The following is a 16095-nucleotide window of genomic DNA, read 5'->3' on the forward strand; positions in this document are numbered from 1 at the left end:
TCTGACTACCGCTTAAATGCGGTGCTGACCTAATTCGGCCTATTATCTCCAATTTAACTCCAAATCAATTCTCCTCACTTTCTACACTCCAATTATACCTAAATTACCTTAATGACTATGAATGAGATTCAATTTATCAGTCTCGATAGCAAATTACGAAAATACCCCTAATGGGTAAAAATTCGTATTTTTGCTCTTAAAATTTTCATTATTTTTTTAGGCTCATAATTCATCATTTCTTAACCAATTCTCCTAGAATGAAAATCAAATTCATCCTCACTCAACACATGGTAAATTCGGCCATTAAGGGTTGTGGGAGAAAATAAATTCTTTTCTTGTTGTTTTGTTTCTAAATATGCTAAACTAACTTAAAACACTAACATAACTTAAAATCAAATTAGTCTAACAACTTTCTCTCTCCTAACCCATTTTTCAGAATTGAATTCATCATAATAACTTAATATTCAACCATGGAAATCAAGAACAAAAGCATGGGTAAGCTAGGTATCAAGGAGAATTAAAGAAATTCTAACTTACCTAGCTTGTTTCCTTGATTTCTTCACTTTTTCTTTGAATTTTCACCTAGGTTTTCTTGTTTTTCCCTTTGTTCTTCCTCTCTTTCTCTCTCTTCCTTGCTTGGCCGGCCATATGAAGAAAATGGGCTGATTTTATGCCTTTTTATAAAGAAACAATAAAATAATAAAGGTATGACACATGGCATTTTCTTATTGGTCCATTTTTAAAATTTTAAAATTTTAATCCTTTTTATCTCCACCACACAATTAGTCAATGGTCAAAATGAGGATAAAGGAAGACCATGTGCTGGAAAAATGTCCTGGTGGTGGAAAATTACAATTTTGCCCCTGGGGTGGCAAAATTACCATTTTACCCTTTTACTCCAAATTATACCGAAATTAAAATTTTTCACTTCTAAACCTCAAATCTTACTCCAATAAGTCAAATTATACTCCAATAAGTCAAATGGGGCCAAAAAAATCTTTTCTAAAATTCCCATTTTGTCCCCAGGTGGCAAATGACCATTTTGCCCCTAGATAGCGAAAATTCCGGTTTGACTCCAAATTGATCCTCGAACTCCGAATCACCATATTAAACCATTCTGGGACTTTAAAATTCTTAATTTCATCGTAAATTCTCTATTTGATCTAGTTCGAGGCTTAAATCAACTTTATTGTACCTCTAGGTACAATACCGACTTTTGTAAATTTTTCGGGACTCTCCTAGCATGCAAACATGCTATCCATCACATGTATGTCATGATAAATATTTTTATAGAGTCGGGCTTGTCATCTTCTCCCCCACTTGGATCAACCATATGATCCTTCTTCTTGATTGACTTCGACATCCGGCTAAATATTAATATTTTAATATTATTTTATTAATAAAATATTATTTTATTCTAAAAATTTTATCTTGTCTCCTTGGTACCCAAAATACCTTATTATGCCTCACTTGACTTCCAAATCGCCTTTTATCTCACAAATTCTCCTCCGATAAAATTATTATTATTTTATTATTATTTTCTCACTTGCGAAATATTTTATCCTAAACTACTCCTTTCGTCTTTTATCACTTCTAAACATTTTAATTGACCTCAATTTGCATTCGATCAACTTTATTTATCACCATATCAAAGTATGGGGGATTTCACTTTTATTATGAATAAATTTCCTTTAATTAAGGAAGGAAATTTGAATAAGACACCAAGACTAATTAAAGATTATCTTATCTTAGATTTTGATCTAAACAACCTAATAAGGTTAGGTAAGACATGCAATCTTTAATTAGATTTGATTAGTAAAATAAGCTACCTAAAATGTTTGGGAGAAAAATTGAAAAATTATTTGAACTTGTAAGATTAATTACAATTATTATTATCTTAGATCTTAATTACCTAATGAGAATAGGTGATAGACGACATACAATTTTAATTAAATTGATTATTTAAAGTGTTTAAGAATGCAAATTAAAATTGTTTAAATTTGTTATGGAAATTCTAATCATAATAAGATTAAGAAGGGATAAGTTGTAACTTTGATTAGTAATACTTTCAGTATAGAAAAAAGGTTTCGTGTGTACAATTAATTAGTTAATCGAAATTTTGAAATTGGCAAATTTAAATATCGAAAAATTATTAATCTTAAATACCTCATATAATTAACAATTTTACTGAGACATATCTTTAAATTTTATTCATATTGATGAATGTATGTGGATGACTATGGACTTAGGCCCAATATAATTGTATTTTGATTGAATGTAAATTCTTGGTATTTTTTAAATATGGCCTGCGTGTCATACCTTAACTCTTTATCTTGGTTTGTAAAATTTTTTCCTCATCATACTCCCCTCGAATGCAACTTGAGGTTTCTACATTCATATGTAATTAAAATTAGGACAGATTAGGAATTGAATTTTTGTAAAATCAAAGATGAAGAACCAAGGCAACAAGAAAGACAAGGAGATTACAAGTAGACTTTAAGGATGTTGTATGTAATCCTTTAGGTTTGACAAAGCTAATTTCCTTTGATGGCTCAAAGAAATTAGTATAGTTAAAGTCCACAATCATCTAAAGTAGTTTGCATGTGATAGATTTATTTTATATGATTTAATTAATGCTATGCAATGCAAAGTAGTATACATGTGATAGATTTATTTTATGCGATTTGATAAATGCTATGCATGCAAAGATGAGACCTTAATAAATAAAAAAATAAAATCTATTGTGGAAATATTGAGTCTAATGTGTGCATCAAATACGTTTATTTAATGAGAGATTAAATATCTAATTAGGCTAAGTTAAACTAGATCTAAGTTAATAAACCATCCATGAATGTAAATAATAAGAGAAGCTGGTATTAAATGAAATGTTGAATGAACTCATAATCTTAGGTTTTAATCTATTACCTTTTTCAATTGAATTTTTAGTTTCTATCAATTAGTTTGGTGTTTGATTTAATTTAGTTTTAATTAATTCTATACAAAATTGAGTTATTTGAATAAGATTAGTTTTTCATAATTTTGGTTCTTAGTGAAATAATTAAGAACAAATCTCTGTGGGATATAATTCTAGACTTACTGTCTATATTACTAATTCGATACGTATACTTACATGTACAAAATCGACAACACGTATTTGATGCTGTTACTAGGGATTTGTGTTTCCTATTTATTTTTCTAATACTAATATTCAAAGATTAATCATAATTTGAGTTTTTCTTTCTTTATTTTTCAAGTACTTTTGGTTAAGGTGATGAATTATTAAAACTTCTAGTGGTCATCTGAACAATTTGTGCCTAAGAGGGTTGCTAGTGATTATGAATTGACTATAAGTGCTTTAACCGTCCAAGTAAATGCTTTGTCTCAAAGAATTGACACTTGGAGTGTTAATATTTTTTAGATTCCTTTTGTGACGTGCGAAATTTGTGGAGATGAGCATTCAAGTGATTGTTATCCAGCTTATTATGAGTTAATGCAATTTGATGGAAACTTCAATGGACAGCAAAACAATTTACACTCCAACAGTTACAACTTAGGGTGGAATCACCCAAATTCTTCATGGAGTAATGATCAAGGTCATACATATTCATCATAGCCTATTTTCCATCATGATTTTCAGTCACAAGTTAGAGTCCCTAAACCTGAGAAGAAGTTAACTTTGGAAAAGAGGTTTATGCAATACATGGCAAATATAGATGCAGTCATTCAAAGTCAAGAAGCTTCATTAAGAAATATTAAGACACATGTGAGTTAACTTAGTAATGACATGAATAATAAGCCTCAAGAAACTTTACCAATTCACATAATCTATCCTCCTTGTTGACCGATAATGCATAACGTCTAGGAAACTCCCTTTGAAGGAACATTTTGTTAAGCCATTCATCTTTCTAGAAGGACACTGATTTTCCATCTCTGATAATAGTTCACATGTTGGATGAAACTTGCAAAAAGAACTTATCAATAGGCAAAAAAGGAGATATAATATTTTGCCAAATATTAAATCATTTACCATTGACACTAAGTTGGTAACAAGGCACGCGGATCGTAATCATTTTTAGCTGTCACAATCTCCTTCCATAAGTTGTCCCACTCATTTCCAAACCTCCATAGCCATTTAATGCTCCCTATTTTTAATCTCTAGATCAATTAACCCCAACCCACTATTCTCTTCATAATCATAAACTCTGTCCTATCTAAAATAATGAATTCCACCACTTTGCTTGTTTCCTATCCAGAGAAATTCTCTTTGAATTTTCTCCAATTCATGTTAAATCCATTGAGGTGTTTTAAATAAAGACATGTAGAATATTGGCGGACTACTCAGCACAAATTTCAATAAAGTAACTTTACCACTTAAAGACAACAGTTTATACTTCCAATTATCAAGTTTTACCTCAAATCTCTCCACAATCAATCTCCATATTTTCGGCGAATCTTAATTGGCACCCAAAGGTAATCCCAAGTATGTAGAAGGTAAAACCCTTACCTCACAATGTATTTTAGTAGCTCATATATCCATATTCAATGAATTAACTCCAACACCTATGAGACTACTTTTTTGAAACTTTATTTTCAAACTTCAGATAATCTGGAAACGTCATAGTACCCTCTTCATATTAAATAGGGACTCCAAATTGAGTTGGAAAATAATAAGGTATCATCTGCATATTGGAGATGGGATAACAACATACCTTGCTTTCCTACAAGGATACCACCACATATAAGTTCCTCTTTTGCTCTTTTCATCAAGCAATTGAAAACCTCTGCAACTATATTAAACAAAAATGTGGATAGTGAACACCCTTTTCTTAGTTTTATATACATCCTTATTTGTAGGAGGCCCATTAATCAAAACTGCTATCGATGCCTTTGAGACACTCCATAATCCAACTTTGCCATGTCAACCAAAAACCCATTTTCTCCTTTGTCAACTCTAGAAAACCTCAACTCATATTATCATATGCCTTTTCAAAATCCACCTTTAATAGCAATCCTTCAATTTGATTTTTTTTTTTTTTTGCATTAGATCTACCATTTCGTTAGCAATAAAAGCACAATCTAGTATTTATCTTCCTTTCACAAAAGCGACTTGATATTCACCTATGACTTCACCAATTATTTTCTTTAGATGATTCGCTAAAACCTTGACAATGATTTTGTAAACACTTTGTATAAATATTTAATTTTTATATCTCTTACTGTTATAGATTTCTTTACTGATTACATTCGCAATTTTGTCTTCTTTTTTATTTTTTCAAAAAAATTGTCATAGAAGTAAAGAAGAAAATTCTCCTATCTTCTTGGCAACTACCCATTGTTATTGATTTTCTTCATGCATGAATTTTTCTTTTTTATAAGTTGATGTGGTTTTTGGGTTAATTTCCCAAAATGTGATTGATTAGTATTACCCTTTTTTTAATAATCTTGCTTTTTACAAGTTGAAGTTGAATTCCAAATATAATTATTTCAAGTACTTTAAATATCATTTCTATTTTTTTTTTCATGATTTTTTGTTTAAAAGCTTTTATTATTTGGGTTATTTATTATTTTTATTTTTATAACGTTATTACTTCTTCACAAAAACCAGAAGCCTTTCATGCAAGTTTCTAAGTTTACTTTCTTTGGATTTTATCACATTTAATTAGGCGTGTGGTTATACTTTCTATTGTGTACGATAATCTACTTGCACCTTTGTTGATGCCATATATATTATTGACTTCTTTTACATGTTATCTTATCTCATAGGTGTCATATAAGTTTAGGTTTCCTTTATTTATTAATTTCAGTTATCTTTTGAGTAAGGATATGTCCATTATTAGAAATATACATGTTTGTCATTATTATTTTTGCAGTATGTTTATCCTTCAACTCATTGGACATTTTTGTTGGAATTCAATTTTGATTATTCAAGAATGTCATAGGCTAATGTATTTTATAAAATTATTAGTCAACCATTCACTTTATAATTGTATATTATTGAAACCATATTGATAAAATAATATGAAGCTTTGGGTGACCCTTTGAATTGGTATATAGAAATTCATTGATTCTCAAATGTAATTGACACATTAATTGTTTGGAGTACTTGAGGAAGCATTTTAGTGTATGCTGGCATTTCTGCTTAAATTCAATTGACTCCTTAGTCATGGGCACTCCGTTGATTTAAAGTCTTTAACTCTCTTTTAGTGCTAAAAATGACCAATGAACTAAATATGTTTTTATGCGAAAAATTGATGTAATGTAAAAAATTTATATTTTTTTATAAGATGGGATAAAATATAATCTAACTACATCATTCTAAGCCATAAAACACTCAAAATGTCTGCAAATAAAAGTGACCTCATACTAGTTGAAGGAGAGTCAAATTGTGTAACCCAAGGGTTAAGTCTTTATGGTATGTGACCATCTAATCGGTGCATTGATTAGCTTCACAATGAACATGAGATATGGTGCAGTCCTAAGGCTGTTAGAGTAGTTCTCTTATACACTTGAGAAGATGAGCATTCGGGGTCTAACGGAGAACTCTGGTTGGTTAACTTTTGGATAGCTAGCAAAGAGTCCAATTCCACTTGTACTTTCCTGAATCCCCTAGTCCAGCATAGCTTTAATCCCAAGTATAACACCCAAAGTTATGTTATTAAGGAAAAAGAGATGTCTATTTTAAATGCAAATCCCAGCAACCAATTTCCATTTTCATCTCTAATTACCCCACTTGCTGCTGCCATGCCTGGTTGCCCTTTTGCACTTCCATCAACGTTGAGTTTGACAAAAGGATATTTCGGCTTTTTCAAGATATCATGACTCCCTTCTTTATTCTGAAATGTTTTCTACCTAAATTGTCCCAAGCATCTTTTGCTTTGGTCCAAATTTGTTGCCATGCATTATGAGGTCAAACAAAGTAAGCATCAAAGAGAGTTAAGTTTCTCTAATACCATAACAGCCACACAATATGAACAAACATTGTGCCCCATGGTATTCTATTCAAGGTTTCATTACATGACATGTTTTCCGTCATCCAATGTTGTAGGTCACGATGAAAAAAATTACCTTAAGTTGAATCTGGGTCTATCTGCAACCAAACATTTCTTGAAGGTTCACAACCCCTTATTGCATGAAGTATGGTTTTTATTTGATTTCCACATTGCAGACAAGATGTTGATATCCCCATGTTTCTTCTCGACAACCATTCTGTACTTGGCAACGAATCATGTAGTGCTCACCAAATGAATACTCGCACTTTCCTTGAGCTTGGAATTTTCCATACTTGCTGCTAGTAACTTGTCTTTGGACCGTTGCACGTTTTGGTAGCTCATAGGCCAACCGAACTCAAAAATTCCCATAACTTGTTAGAAGCCATAAGCCCACGTCTTCTTCCTCACTACAAGGATCTATCATTACTGCAACAATCATCAATGTGGTGTGTTAGGGAAGAACTTGTTTAATTTGATCTCAATTCCAATTACCAAATTCATGACAATAACTAGTTACAAGTAAATCCGTTTCAATCTCTGGCAGATTTATGGTTGCAAGACTGATTAGTGGTCCACAACTAAGCCAAACGTCTGTCAAAAACTTTGTTTGGTGTCCATTGGCGACATTTCTCCCTAGTCCCTTCTCTAAAACTGTTCTGCTTTTCAGAATACTCTTCCATACGTGAGAATAATAGGACTTAGCTTCCACCATCATAAAATCTTTGTTTCGAAGAAATTTCACCTTCAGGATGTCCACCTAGAAGCTTTTTTTATTCTGCCATATATTCCAACCAAGTTTCACAAATAATGCCAGATTATATTTCCTGGAATCTCGAATTTGCAAACCCCATCTTCTTTTGATGCACAAAGCCTGTTCCAACTTAATGCATGTATTTTCCTAGAACTTCCAACATGACCCTATATGAAATTTCGGTTCAGTCGATCAATTTCCTGAATAGCTTTTCAGGGATAAGGATGTCTGCATTAAATAGGATGTCCTGGTGCTAGTCACAGACTGTACTAAAGAGATTCTTCTTGCCATTGAGAGGTTCTTATTGTTCTATTTTTCCAGCTTTTGTCTGACCTTGAAAACTAGTTCTGAATAAGTTTCCCTTGTGATTCTTCCATGGATCATAGATGTGCCAAGATACTTCCCAGAATCCATTGTCAAAGGGATCTTGGAAGCATTACTTAGTAAATTCATTATTGCACTGCACACAATAGAAGAAAACAGTATTCTTGATTTAGCGAGGCTAACCTTTTGTCCCGAAGCCTTGCAAAATTGGTCTAGAATCTGCATCATAACATTCACTTGTTTTATTGAGGCAGCTCCAAACAACATTAGATCATCTACAAAACAAACATGAGAGAGAGTAAGGCCTCTTCTAGTTAATTGGAGCAGTTTCCATCTCCCCATATTTACAGCATTTTCAATAAGATGAGATAGCTTCTCCAAGCAGCAAACGAAAATATAAGGTGAGAGTGGATCACTTGTTGGATTCCTCTCGCTGGAGTGAAAACACTTGTTGATTTACTGTTCCAAATAATAGAGAAAGTGGGCGTTTTAACAATGAACATTATAAGTTTCACCCAAGCAGATGGGAGACCAATTTCTTCCAGTACTTCTTGTAAAAAAATTCCATTTCAAGCGGTTGAAGGCTTCTTCCTAGTCTATTTTTATTGCAGGTGCTCCTTCCTTACTTTTCTTCCATCTCATTGTTTGGATTGCTTCCTCGACAATGATTATATTATCTGTTGCTTGTGTGCCAAGGATAAAACTGCATTGATTCTTGCTAACAATGTCATTCAATAGAGGTCTCGGACGGTTCACTAAGATCTTACTAATTTTCTTCAAAGCAATCGGTAGACTAATGCGACGGAACTGGGAGATCTTTCCAGGCTTTTCTACCTTTGGTATAACTATTTTTTCCAATTTTCTTGAAAAAAAAGCCGCTGGAAATCCATCACTACTCGGACATTTATTTGGGTTCATATCGAACAAAGCCTTCGTAACCTCTTCATCAATGATAGGCTTAGAAATATCTGTTGATTCGTTGTCATCCAGTCTCCAATGTGACCTTTTTGGTAAGGATTCAGGAATACCATCATCCCTATATAGCTCTCGAAAAAATTGCAATGCCATGGCTTCTATTTCGATTTGATCATAACACCCAGGTCTCATCCTCTTTTTTGAGAGCTGCAATGTGCTTTCTCCGTCTTTTTCCTTTTGACTATAGTATGGTAAAATTTGGAGTTGGCATCACCATGTTGTAGCCACTCAATCTTTGCCTTCTGCTGCCACATGGTTTCCTCTTGATATAGTATCGAGTTGTATTCTTCTACCAACACAATCTCAAGGTTTTGCAAGAAATCATTCAGACCTTTATCCAGTTTAGCTTGAATGCCTTTAAGCCTTGCTAACACATTTACATATAACAATTTAAGTAACTTTTGGAGGGATGAAAATGATAGACATTTACATAAAACAATTTATATCATTGTTGCCATCTTGGTGTGTTTTAAATTTATAACTGTAACTTTTTAAGTTTCAATGAATTTTTTTCCCTTGGTGGTTTTTTTTTTTTTTCAAAGTTAGTAATTTTTTATTTAATATGTCATTTTCTATAGTTGCTTTTGGGATTTTACATTGATATTTTTTAATTGGTTGACCTTTTAAAAAAAAAAAAGTCTCCACACACATTACAGATCAAATAATTTATTATTCCTCTTTATGGTAATTCCTCATCGTTATCTTTCTCTTAACAAGTGACAAGTTTTGAATTTGCTACACTATTTTTCATTGCTAGAAAGAAAAGTATGAAATTCTATATCTTACGATGTCTTTCTTGAATTGTGCTATACATATTGGAATTAAATTGATTTTTTAATTATATTACAACTTTCTTTTTTATTACAATGCAAGGAAACAACAACAAAAAAAAAAAATTGAAAACGCATCATATAGACCTACTACTGATACTATTTGTAACCAACTCAACATGAAGTATATCACTCAAGCAACTTAAGCAGAAAGAAAGATTTAGCAGATAAAATGTAAAGCATGATTGTCTATCACTCGTGTTCCAAGGACTACCTAAAATATTCACAACTCTGGCACAACATAATCTTCCATGGATCATCTCTTCCTAAACTGAATTCACTACGTGGCAACCTTAAGCTTGTCTATGTACAGAAACCGGCTCCTTTATGAAGTTCACAGGTTTTAATTGAGGAGGCACTGAACTCACGGTTGCCTCTGATTGTTTCTCAGCGGGTTGTGTTTTGAGGAATTCCAGCACTGAAAGACGCTGCAAGTGAAATGCAGATGAGGAACCACTTTCCAGGAGATAAACTAGCCTCATAGCTATATCAAAGAAAGCTCTAGACCAGGTTCTTCAGATTTCAAAGTCAAAGATTCTAACAACTTTATGGCTTCTTAAACTCCATCAACAGCCACATCCTCTTTTCCAAGAGTTCTGTCCGCATCTGCAACTAAACAGCTACATCCAGAATCTGCAATACAAAATCAACAGGACAAAAACAATGCTAAACTCTTCAATACCAACAGAAGCATCTGTATCAGAAACACAACAGTGTTGCTCCAGCAGTACAATGAATTTCAATTGTACATCCACCACTGAAAATAAAAGGCAAAAAAAGAAAAAGAATACAGTAATGCTGCCTGCTTTAAAGCAACCCAACACAATGCAATACTTTTTTTTTTTGTTAGTGAAACAGATAGGGTAAAAGAATACAGTCCAATTTGATGCATAGAAAGGTCAAGTATTATGTGTAAGAAACTAAGCTAAATGTTTGGCTTACTACATAAATCTATCAGATGAGTTTGACTTAATTACAACATTTAATTTTATAGAAAAATATATATAAATAACCAAGTAAAACATTCTTTATCACTCGCATATCTAATCAATGAAACAAACTAGTAAAAGATATACACTTAGACCATTTATCTGTTGATCAACTGAACTACAGTCAATATTGAAGTCCAACAATCAGCATCCAAAAGGTGAAAAACATCTATATACTTATGTTCTCTCCAAAACAGCCATCAGTAACACATCACATACAAATTTAGCCACTGTCTAAAATCTCCTGACACCACCTCCTAATGTCAAATAAAAAGAATATGGCCAAAAGTCCTGAACCGGGTTCCTAAGCATAATAGGATAAACAGATATAGCAGCAACAAAGGCCCATATTAAACTAGACGATTTGCAGTGAACAAGCCTGATTAACAATTTTTCTTGACCCTCAGAAATAAACTCATGCACCAACGAATATAAACTATCAAAATAGCATAAAAGACGACATCAGAATCCAACAAAAAGTAAGACTCAAAAGAAATCTACTATGCGCACACAGTTCTCGATTCAAAACTTTATTACTTCTCTGAAGCGCTGCAAAAAGTACCCTAGAGTGGTCTGAACAGCAGCACTACAACTTTGTAATATTACTACTATAAAAAGGCCAAATCTCTCCTATCTCAATCTGAAAGAAAAATGAACAAATGCAGCCAATGCTGCTAGAGCAATCTGAAACAAACTTTCTAAAATTAACAGCAATTCTATGGAGAAGGATTGGCATGACTCCTCTTTCTATATATCCTCAAACAAATGTTAAACCCCTCAAAAGAAACCCTCACTAGCTTGTGCACTGCTTTCATATTTTCTTAGAACCCAATCTAAAACGTGCTGCCAAAACTCTTACAGCCAATCTCTGATTCAGAAAAATCATGTGGCAAAACTCAATCTACCACCTAATCTTTAAGAAACTGACATAAACAATAAGTTGCCAACCTCATGCATCGGAATAATTTCCATAAAAACTTCCATTAAAGGTATTAAAAATATAATATGATGCAAGAATAAATAATAAACCAAAAATCAATTTCTGCAAATTACCCTATCCGAAAACAAGTGGAGAGTTTTGAAAGAAACCAATACCGTATTCAGACCAATAATAAGACGTTGTTAGGCATCTGAGAGTTAATTATTCCCAAAATCAACCTCCTCTGAATTCTTGTATGATTGTGATAAATTTTGTTTATCAGACAAGGATCAAAACTTACACTTTATATATTTGTAAAAAGAATTATATATGGAATCCTAATTTTCTTCCCTCAGACCTGTACTCTATACATAATATTATCAGTTTTACAGGGAATATCTATCCAGAAAGGCAAGGAGCAGCAGATTCAGAAAGTCCAATCCCAATCCCGAGAGCAGCCCTCAAGGTCTCCATCTGCTTCTCCTTCCTCGCAGCAACTTGGTGAGTCTGGGTATCCGAAACCCTGAGCCACCAAAAAAAAGAACAAATAAATAAATAAATAAAAATCCATAAGTAATTAACGGAAAAGAAAAGAAAATTAACATGATTATTTACTTTTTCTGATGTGTAGGGGTGGGTATAACTTCTCCTTCTTCCTCATCTTGAGCTTCGAGAGCCTTCCTAGCCTGGACGAGCTTATCAGCGATCTCAGAGTCGGTGTAGCCTTGTTCAGTGAGTTTGTCTTCTAAAATCACAAGCTTGAGCTCAATCTGACGTTTGCGATCGTGCTCGAGGATGTCTTTGTCGGGCTTCTTGGTGGTGAGGCCGGCGGTGCCTTGACCAGCCTCGAAAGGCCGGGTAGTGACGGTTAGCCGATTCGTCTTCGGCTTTACAAACAACTTGTTGCCCTGGACATAGCCGTTAGAGCCCGACCCCCGAGGGGTGGTCAGTCCGATTCCGTTGTACATTCAAAACCCTAACTTCGATTAAGATGATATACCAAAGGAAACGTAAAAACAGATACGAATCGCTACTGCCTTCGACTCGAAGGGAGAGAAATCCCAAATCACAAAAACAAAATCCCTAGAAAACGACAAAAACGGAAACCACAATCAGCCAAACAAAAGAATCGGAGCAAAAACCAATGGAAAGGGTTTGCTTTAGTTTAAATAGTTAAGGGTTGGCGGGAGAGCCTTATCACACGGTGCCGTTTAATAGAGAGACAAGAAAAAAATATATAAATAAAAAGAAAAAGAAAAGGTGCTGAGGAAGACAGGCGGCCCAAGCCCGTGGTGGTCAGCCAGCCAAAGTCCAAGAAGTTGTTAGGCTTCTACCCAGCCCACTGGAGATAAGCCTTTGGACGCCTTTTGTATTTTGAGCCCATTTTATTTTCTTTATGTTTTTATTAGTGTATTTTGCACCAAATAAGTTAATTAATTATGATAATTAGAGTTAATCTCAATTATAGGAACTTGCTTGGAATGTGTAAAGACACAATTCAAAAGTACAGTCAAACTTCTATAAATTAATACTCAATAAATTAATAACTTTGATTAAATAATATTTTTAGACGCCTTACTTAGAACCAACATGGTAAATTAATAATTCTCTAAATTAATAAGATAATACATTTTAAAAAAATAAACCTAAGTCTCACTTCATATATAAATTAATAATCTTCTAATACATCAAAATTATATATGTACATGACTCAATTAAAAGATTTTTATAAAATATAACTCCAGCATTATTTGTTTCCTATTGAAACTGACGTATTCTTGGATCTCATCTATAATTTTTCTTAATGTATTAAGAAGCTCTGGTATAGTGCTCTCATATTGTAAGAAAAAATTATCTAATGTGATTATTATTTTGAGTTTATTTTTGTGTGAGACAAGTTCCATTACAGAACTATTATCTTTAACTTGATTTTCTTCATCATTTCCCATGGCATTCTCAATAATTTTCTCATCACTCAACAACTTTGAAATTGCCTCATTTTCTCTTGGGTAGTTCAAAAGGTACTCAATATCCATTGTATCACGATACTTCAACTCTTTGATTAAAACATGCAATTGTTAAACGACTCTATCATCTAGATCAATGAAGCCACGTTATCCATAGACCTAACTTTATAATGTCAAAAATAATTTGCCATTGTTCTTGTTTCAACATCTATTGTCCAAGCCGAGATTGCAAGATCTATTACATCTGAAACATTTTTCTTCTCTAGATTTGGGATCTCGATTTTATAACCCTCAAAAAGATTTTGATAAAATCAATGACAATAATGCATCTTGAAAGCTGGTATGATCCCCACATCATAAGGTTGAATCTTTGATGTTGTGTTGGTTGGCAAGAAAAACAATTCAATATTTTTCAAACCTTCAATAGTTTTTGGATGAGTGGAACAATTATCAACAAGCAAGAGAACCTTTTTACCATCCATTTTGCTATCAAGTTGGCAAACATATTCTTGGAATAAAATTCCAATCATCCATGCTCGTTGTTGGCATGATACTCACAATACATATTGCTAAAATTCACATTCTTGAAACATCGTGGTTTAGTATACTTGCCAATGAACTGTAAAGAAATTTTCTCATAACCATCCTCGTTACAGCAAATAACAAATGGAAGTCTTTCCTTGTCTTGTTTCTTACCTTCAAGTTGCTTTGTTGCAATAGAAGGATCTAGTTGTGGCCTATAAAACAATCCTATTTCATCCATACTAAAAACATCTTTTATGGCAAATTGATCCAGTTTCTTTATTATGCATTGCAAATTGCTCACCATGAGCTTCATATTGACTGATCCACATACTTCGAAAATTAGACAATATTCGTATAATCACAATACAAAATACATGTATTAAATTAAATGTTTTGGAAACAAAAATAAAGACCTGGATAAATTAATTTTTTATTAATTAATGTATAAATTAATAAATTATTAATTTATTGATTAAATAATATCTTAATTAATTAATAAATTTTCATGATCCCAGGGATATTAAATTATAGAGGTTTTATAGTAATTTTCTTAGAGTGAGACATAAATTAGGATCCCACTAGAGAGTTAGGGAGGTCATTAAAATTTTATCTCAATAATCGAATTAGTAAATTAAATCATTATTTAAAGTTATAATAAAAAATAAAGAAACAAAAGGATGTAAAGAAAATGATAAAAATAAATAATGAATAATTCACATAATAAACAATAAAATGATTAAATTATGAATGATAAAAAAATAAGTGATGATAAAGATAATAATAGAATAATAAATTATTAAAAAATGATAATAAAGTTTTCAAAGGTATTAAAAATATAATAAAATGAAAGAATAAATAATAAACAAGAAATCAGTTTCTTAGTTGAGAGTTTTGAAAGAAACTCGTATGATATTCAAACTAATATTACGACGTTATTAGCCATCTGAGTTTTTTTTTTTTTTTACTTGAAAGTTAATTCTTCGCCAAATGAACCTAGTCTAAATTTTTGTATGATTGTGATAATTTTGTTTATTAGACAAGGATCAAAACTTATGCTTTATATAAAATTTACAATACAAAACTTTATATAAATAGATACATATATTATAAATTTTACAAAGCAAATTATGTATCGAATCCTCGTCTTCTTCATTCAGACCTCTACTCTGTAGATATTTATAAATATAGATATTATATTTTATAGAAAAATCTCAATCTAAGTTTGATTCTTGACCAAGGAATAGATAAAGAAAAAAACTCTATCTGTAATAGTTCGGAGAAACAAATTTTATAGAAGTAGATGTAAAGGGATATAAATTTTGCAAATTCTATGTTAGTAAGTGATTCTTGTCAATTAAATAAAATGATAAAAAAAATTACTAAAATGGGGACAAAATTTTAGAGTTTATTCAATAGTCTTTCCTTTTTTTGGGTAGAAATGATGTTATAGGATTTGTTCATCGCATGAGAAAGGAGTTACTAAGTTCAAAAAAATGGTTAAAACTTATAACTTTGAGATTTTGAGAAAAAAGAGCTATCTCATGTACATGTAAAAGAAAAAATTCAGATGGAATACGAAAAAATTTTTGCACTCAAACTTGGTATCCTTTGGATATTTTTTTCATACTCTGCCTTTTTTCCTAAGTTTGACTTTTTAACTTTGATTTTGGCAGCACATCATTTTATTCATCATCAAACTTTGTCTTGCCCTTCATCATTTCTTTTTCATTCTTTGATTTCTACAATCTCTTTGATCTATCAGTCTCATTTAGGGTTCTTCCCATTGTCTTATCATTCTTGGCTACATTAGATGCAAACTCCTCCTC

At 32.1% G+C, this 16095-nt stretch overlaps 1 protein-coding gene across 1 annotated transcript; it reads right to left on the reverse strand.

The window, feature by feature from the left end:
- On the reverse strand, positions 11971 to 12927 carry LOC18586952 (serine/arginine repetitive matrix protein 2). The gene is made up of 2 exons (XM_007010564.2): positions 12393 to 12927; positions 11971 to 12300 (listed from the first exon to the last, which is right to left on the reverse strand). The coding sequence occupies exons 1-2, from the start codon at positions 12743 to 12745 to the stop codon at positions 12177 to 12179; spliced, it is 477 nt and encodes a 158-aa protein (XP_007010626.1). The 5' UTR covers positions 12746 to 12927; the 3' UTR covers positions 11971 to 12176.

The sequence above is a fragment of the Theobroma cacao genome, chromosome 10 (genome assembly GCF_000208745.1).
Source record: "Theobroma cacao cultivar B97-61/B2 chromosome 10, Criollo_cocoa_genome_V2, whole genome shotgun sequence".
Classification (NCBI taxonomy): domain Eukaryota; kingdom Viridiplantae; phylum Streptophyta; class Magnoliopsida; order Malvales; family Malvaceae; genus Theobroma; species Theobroma cacao.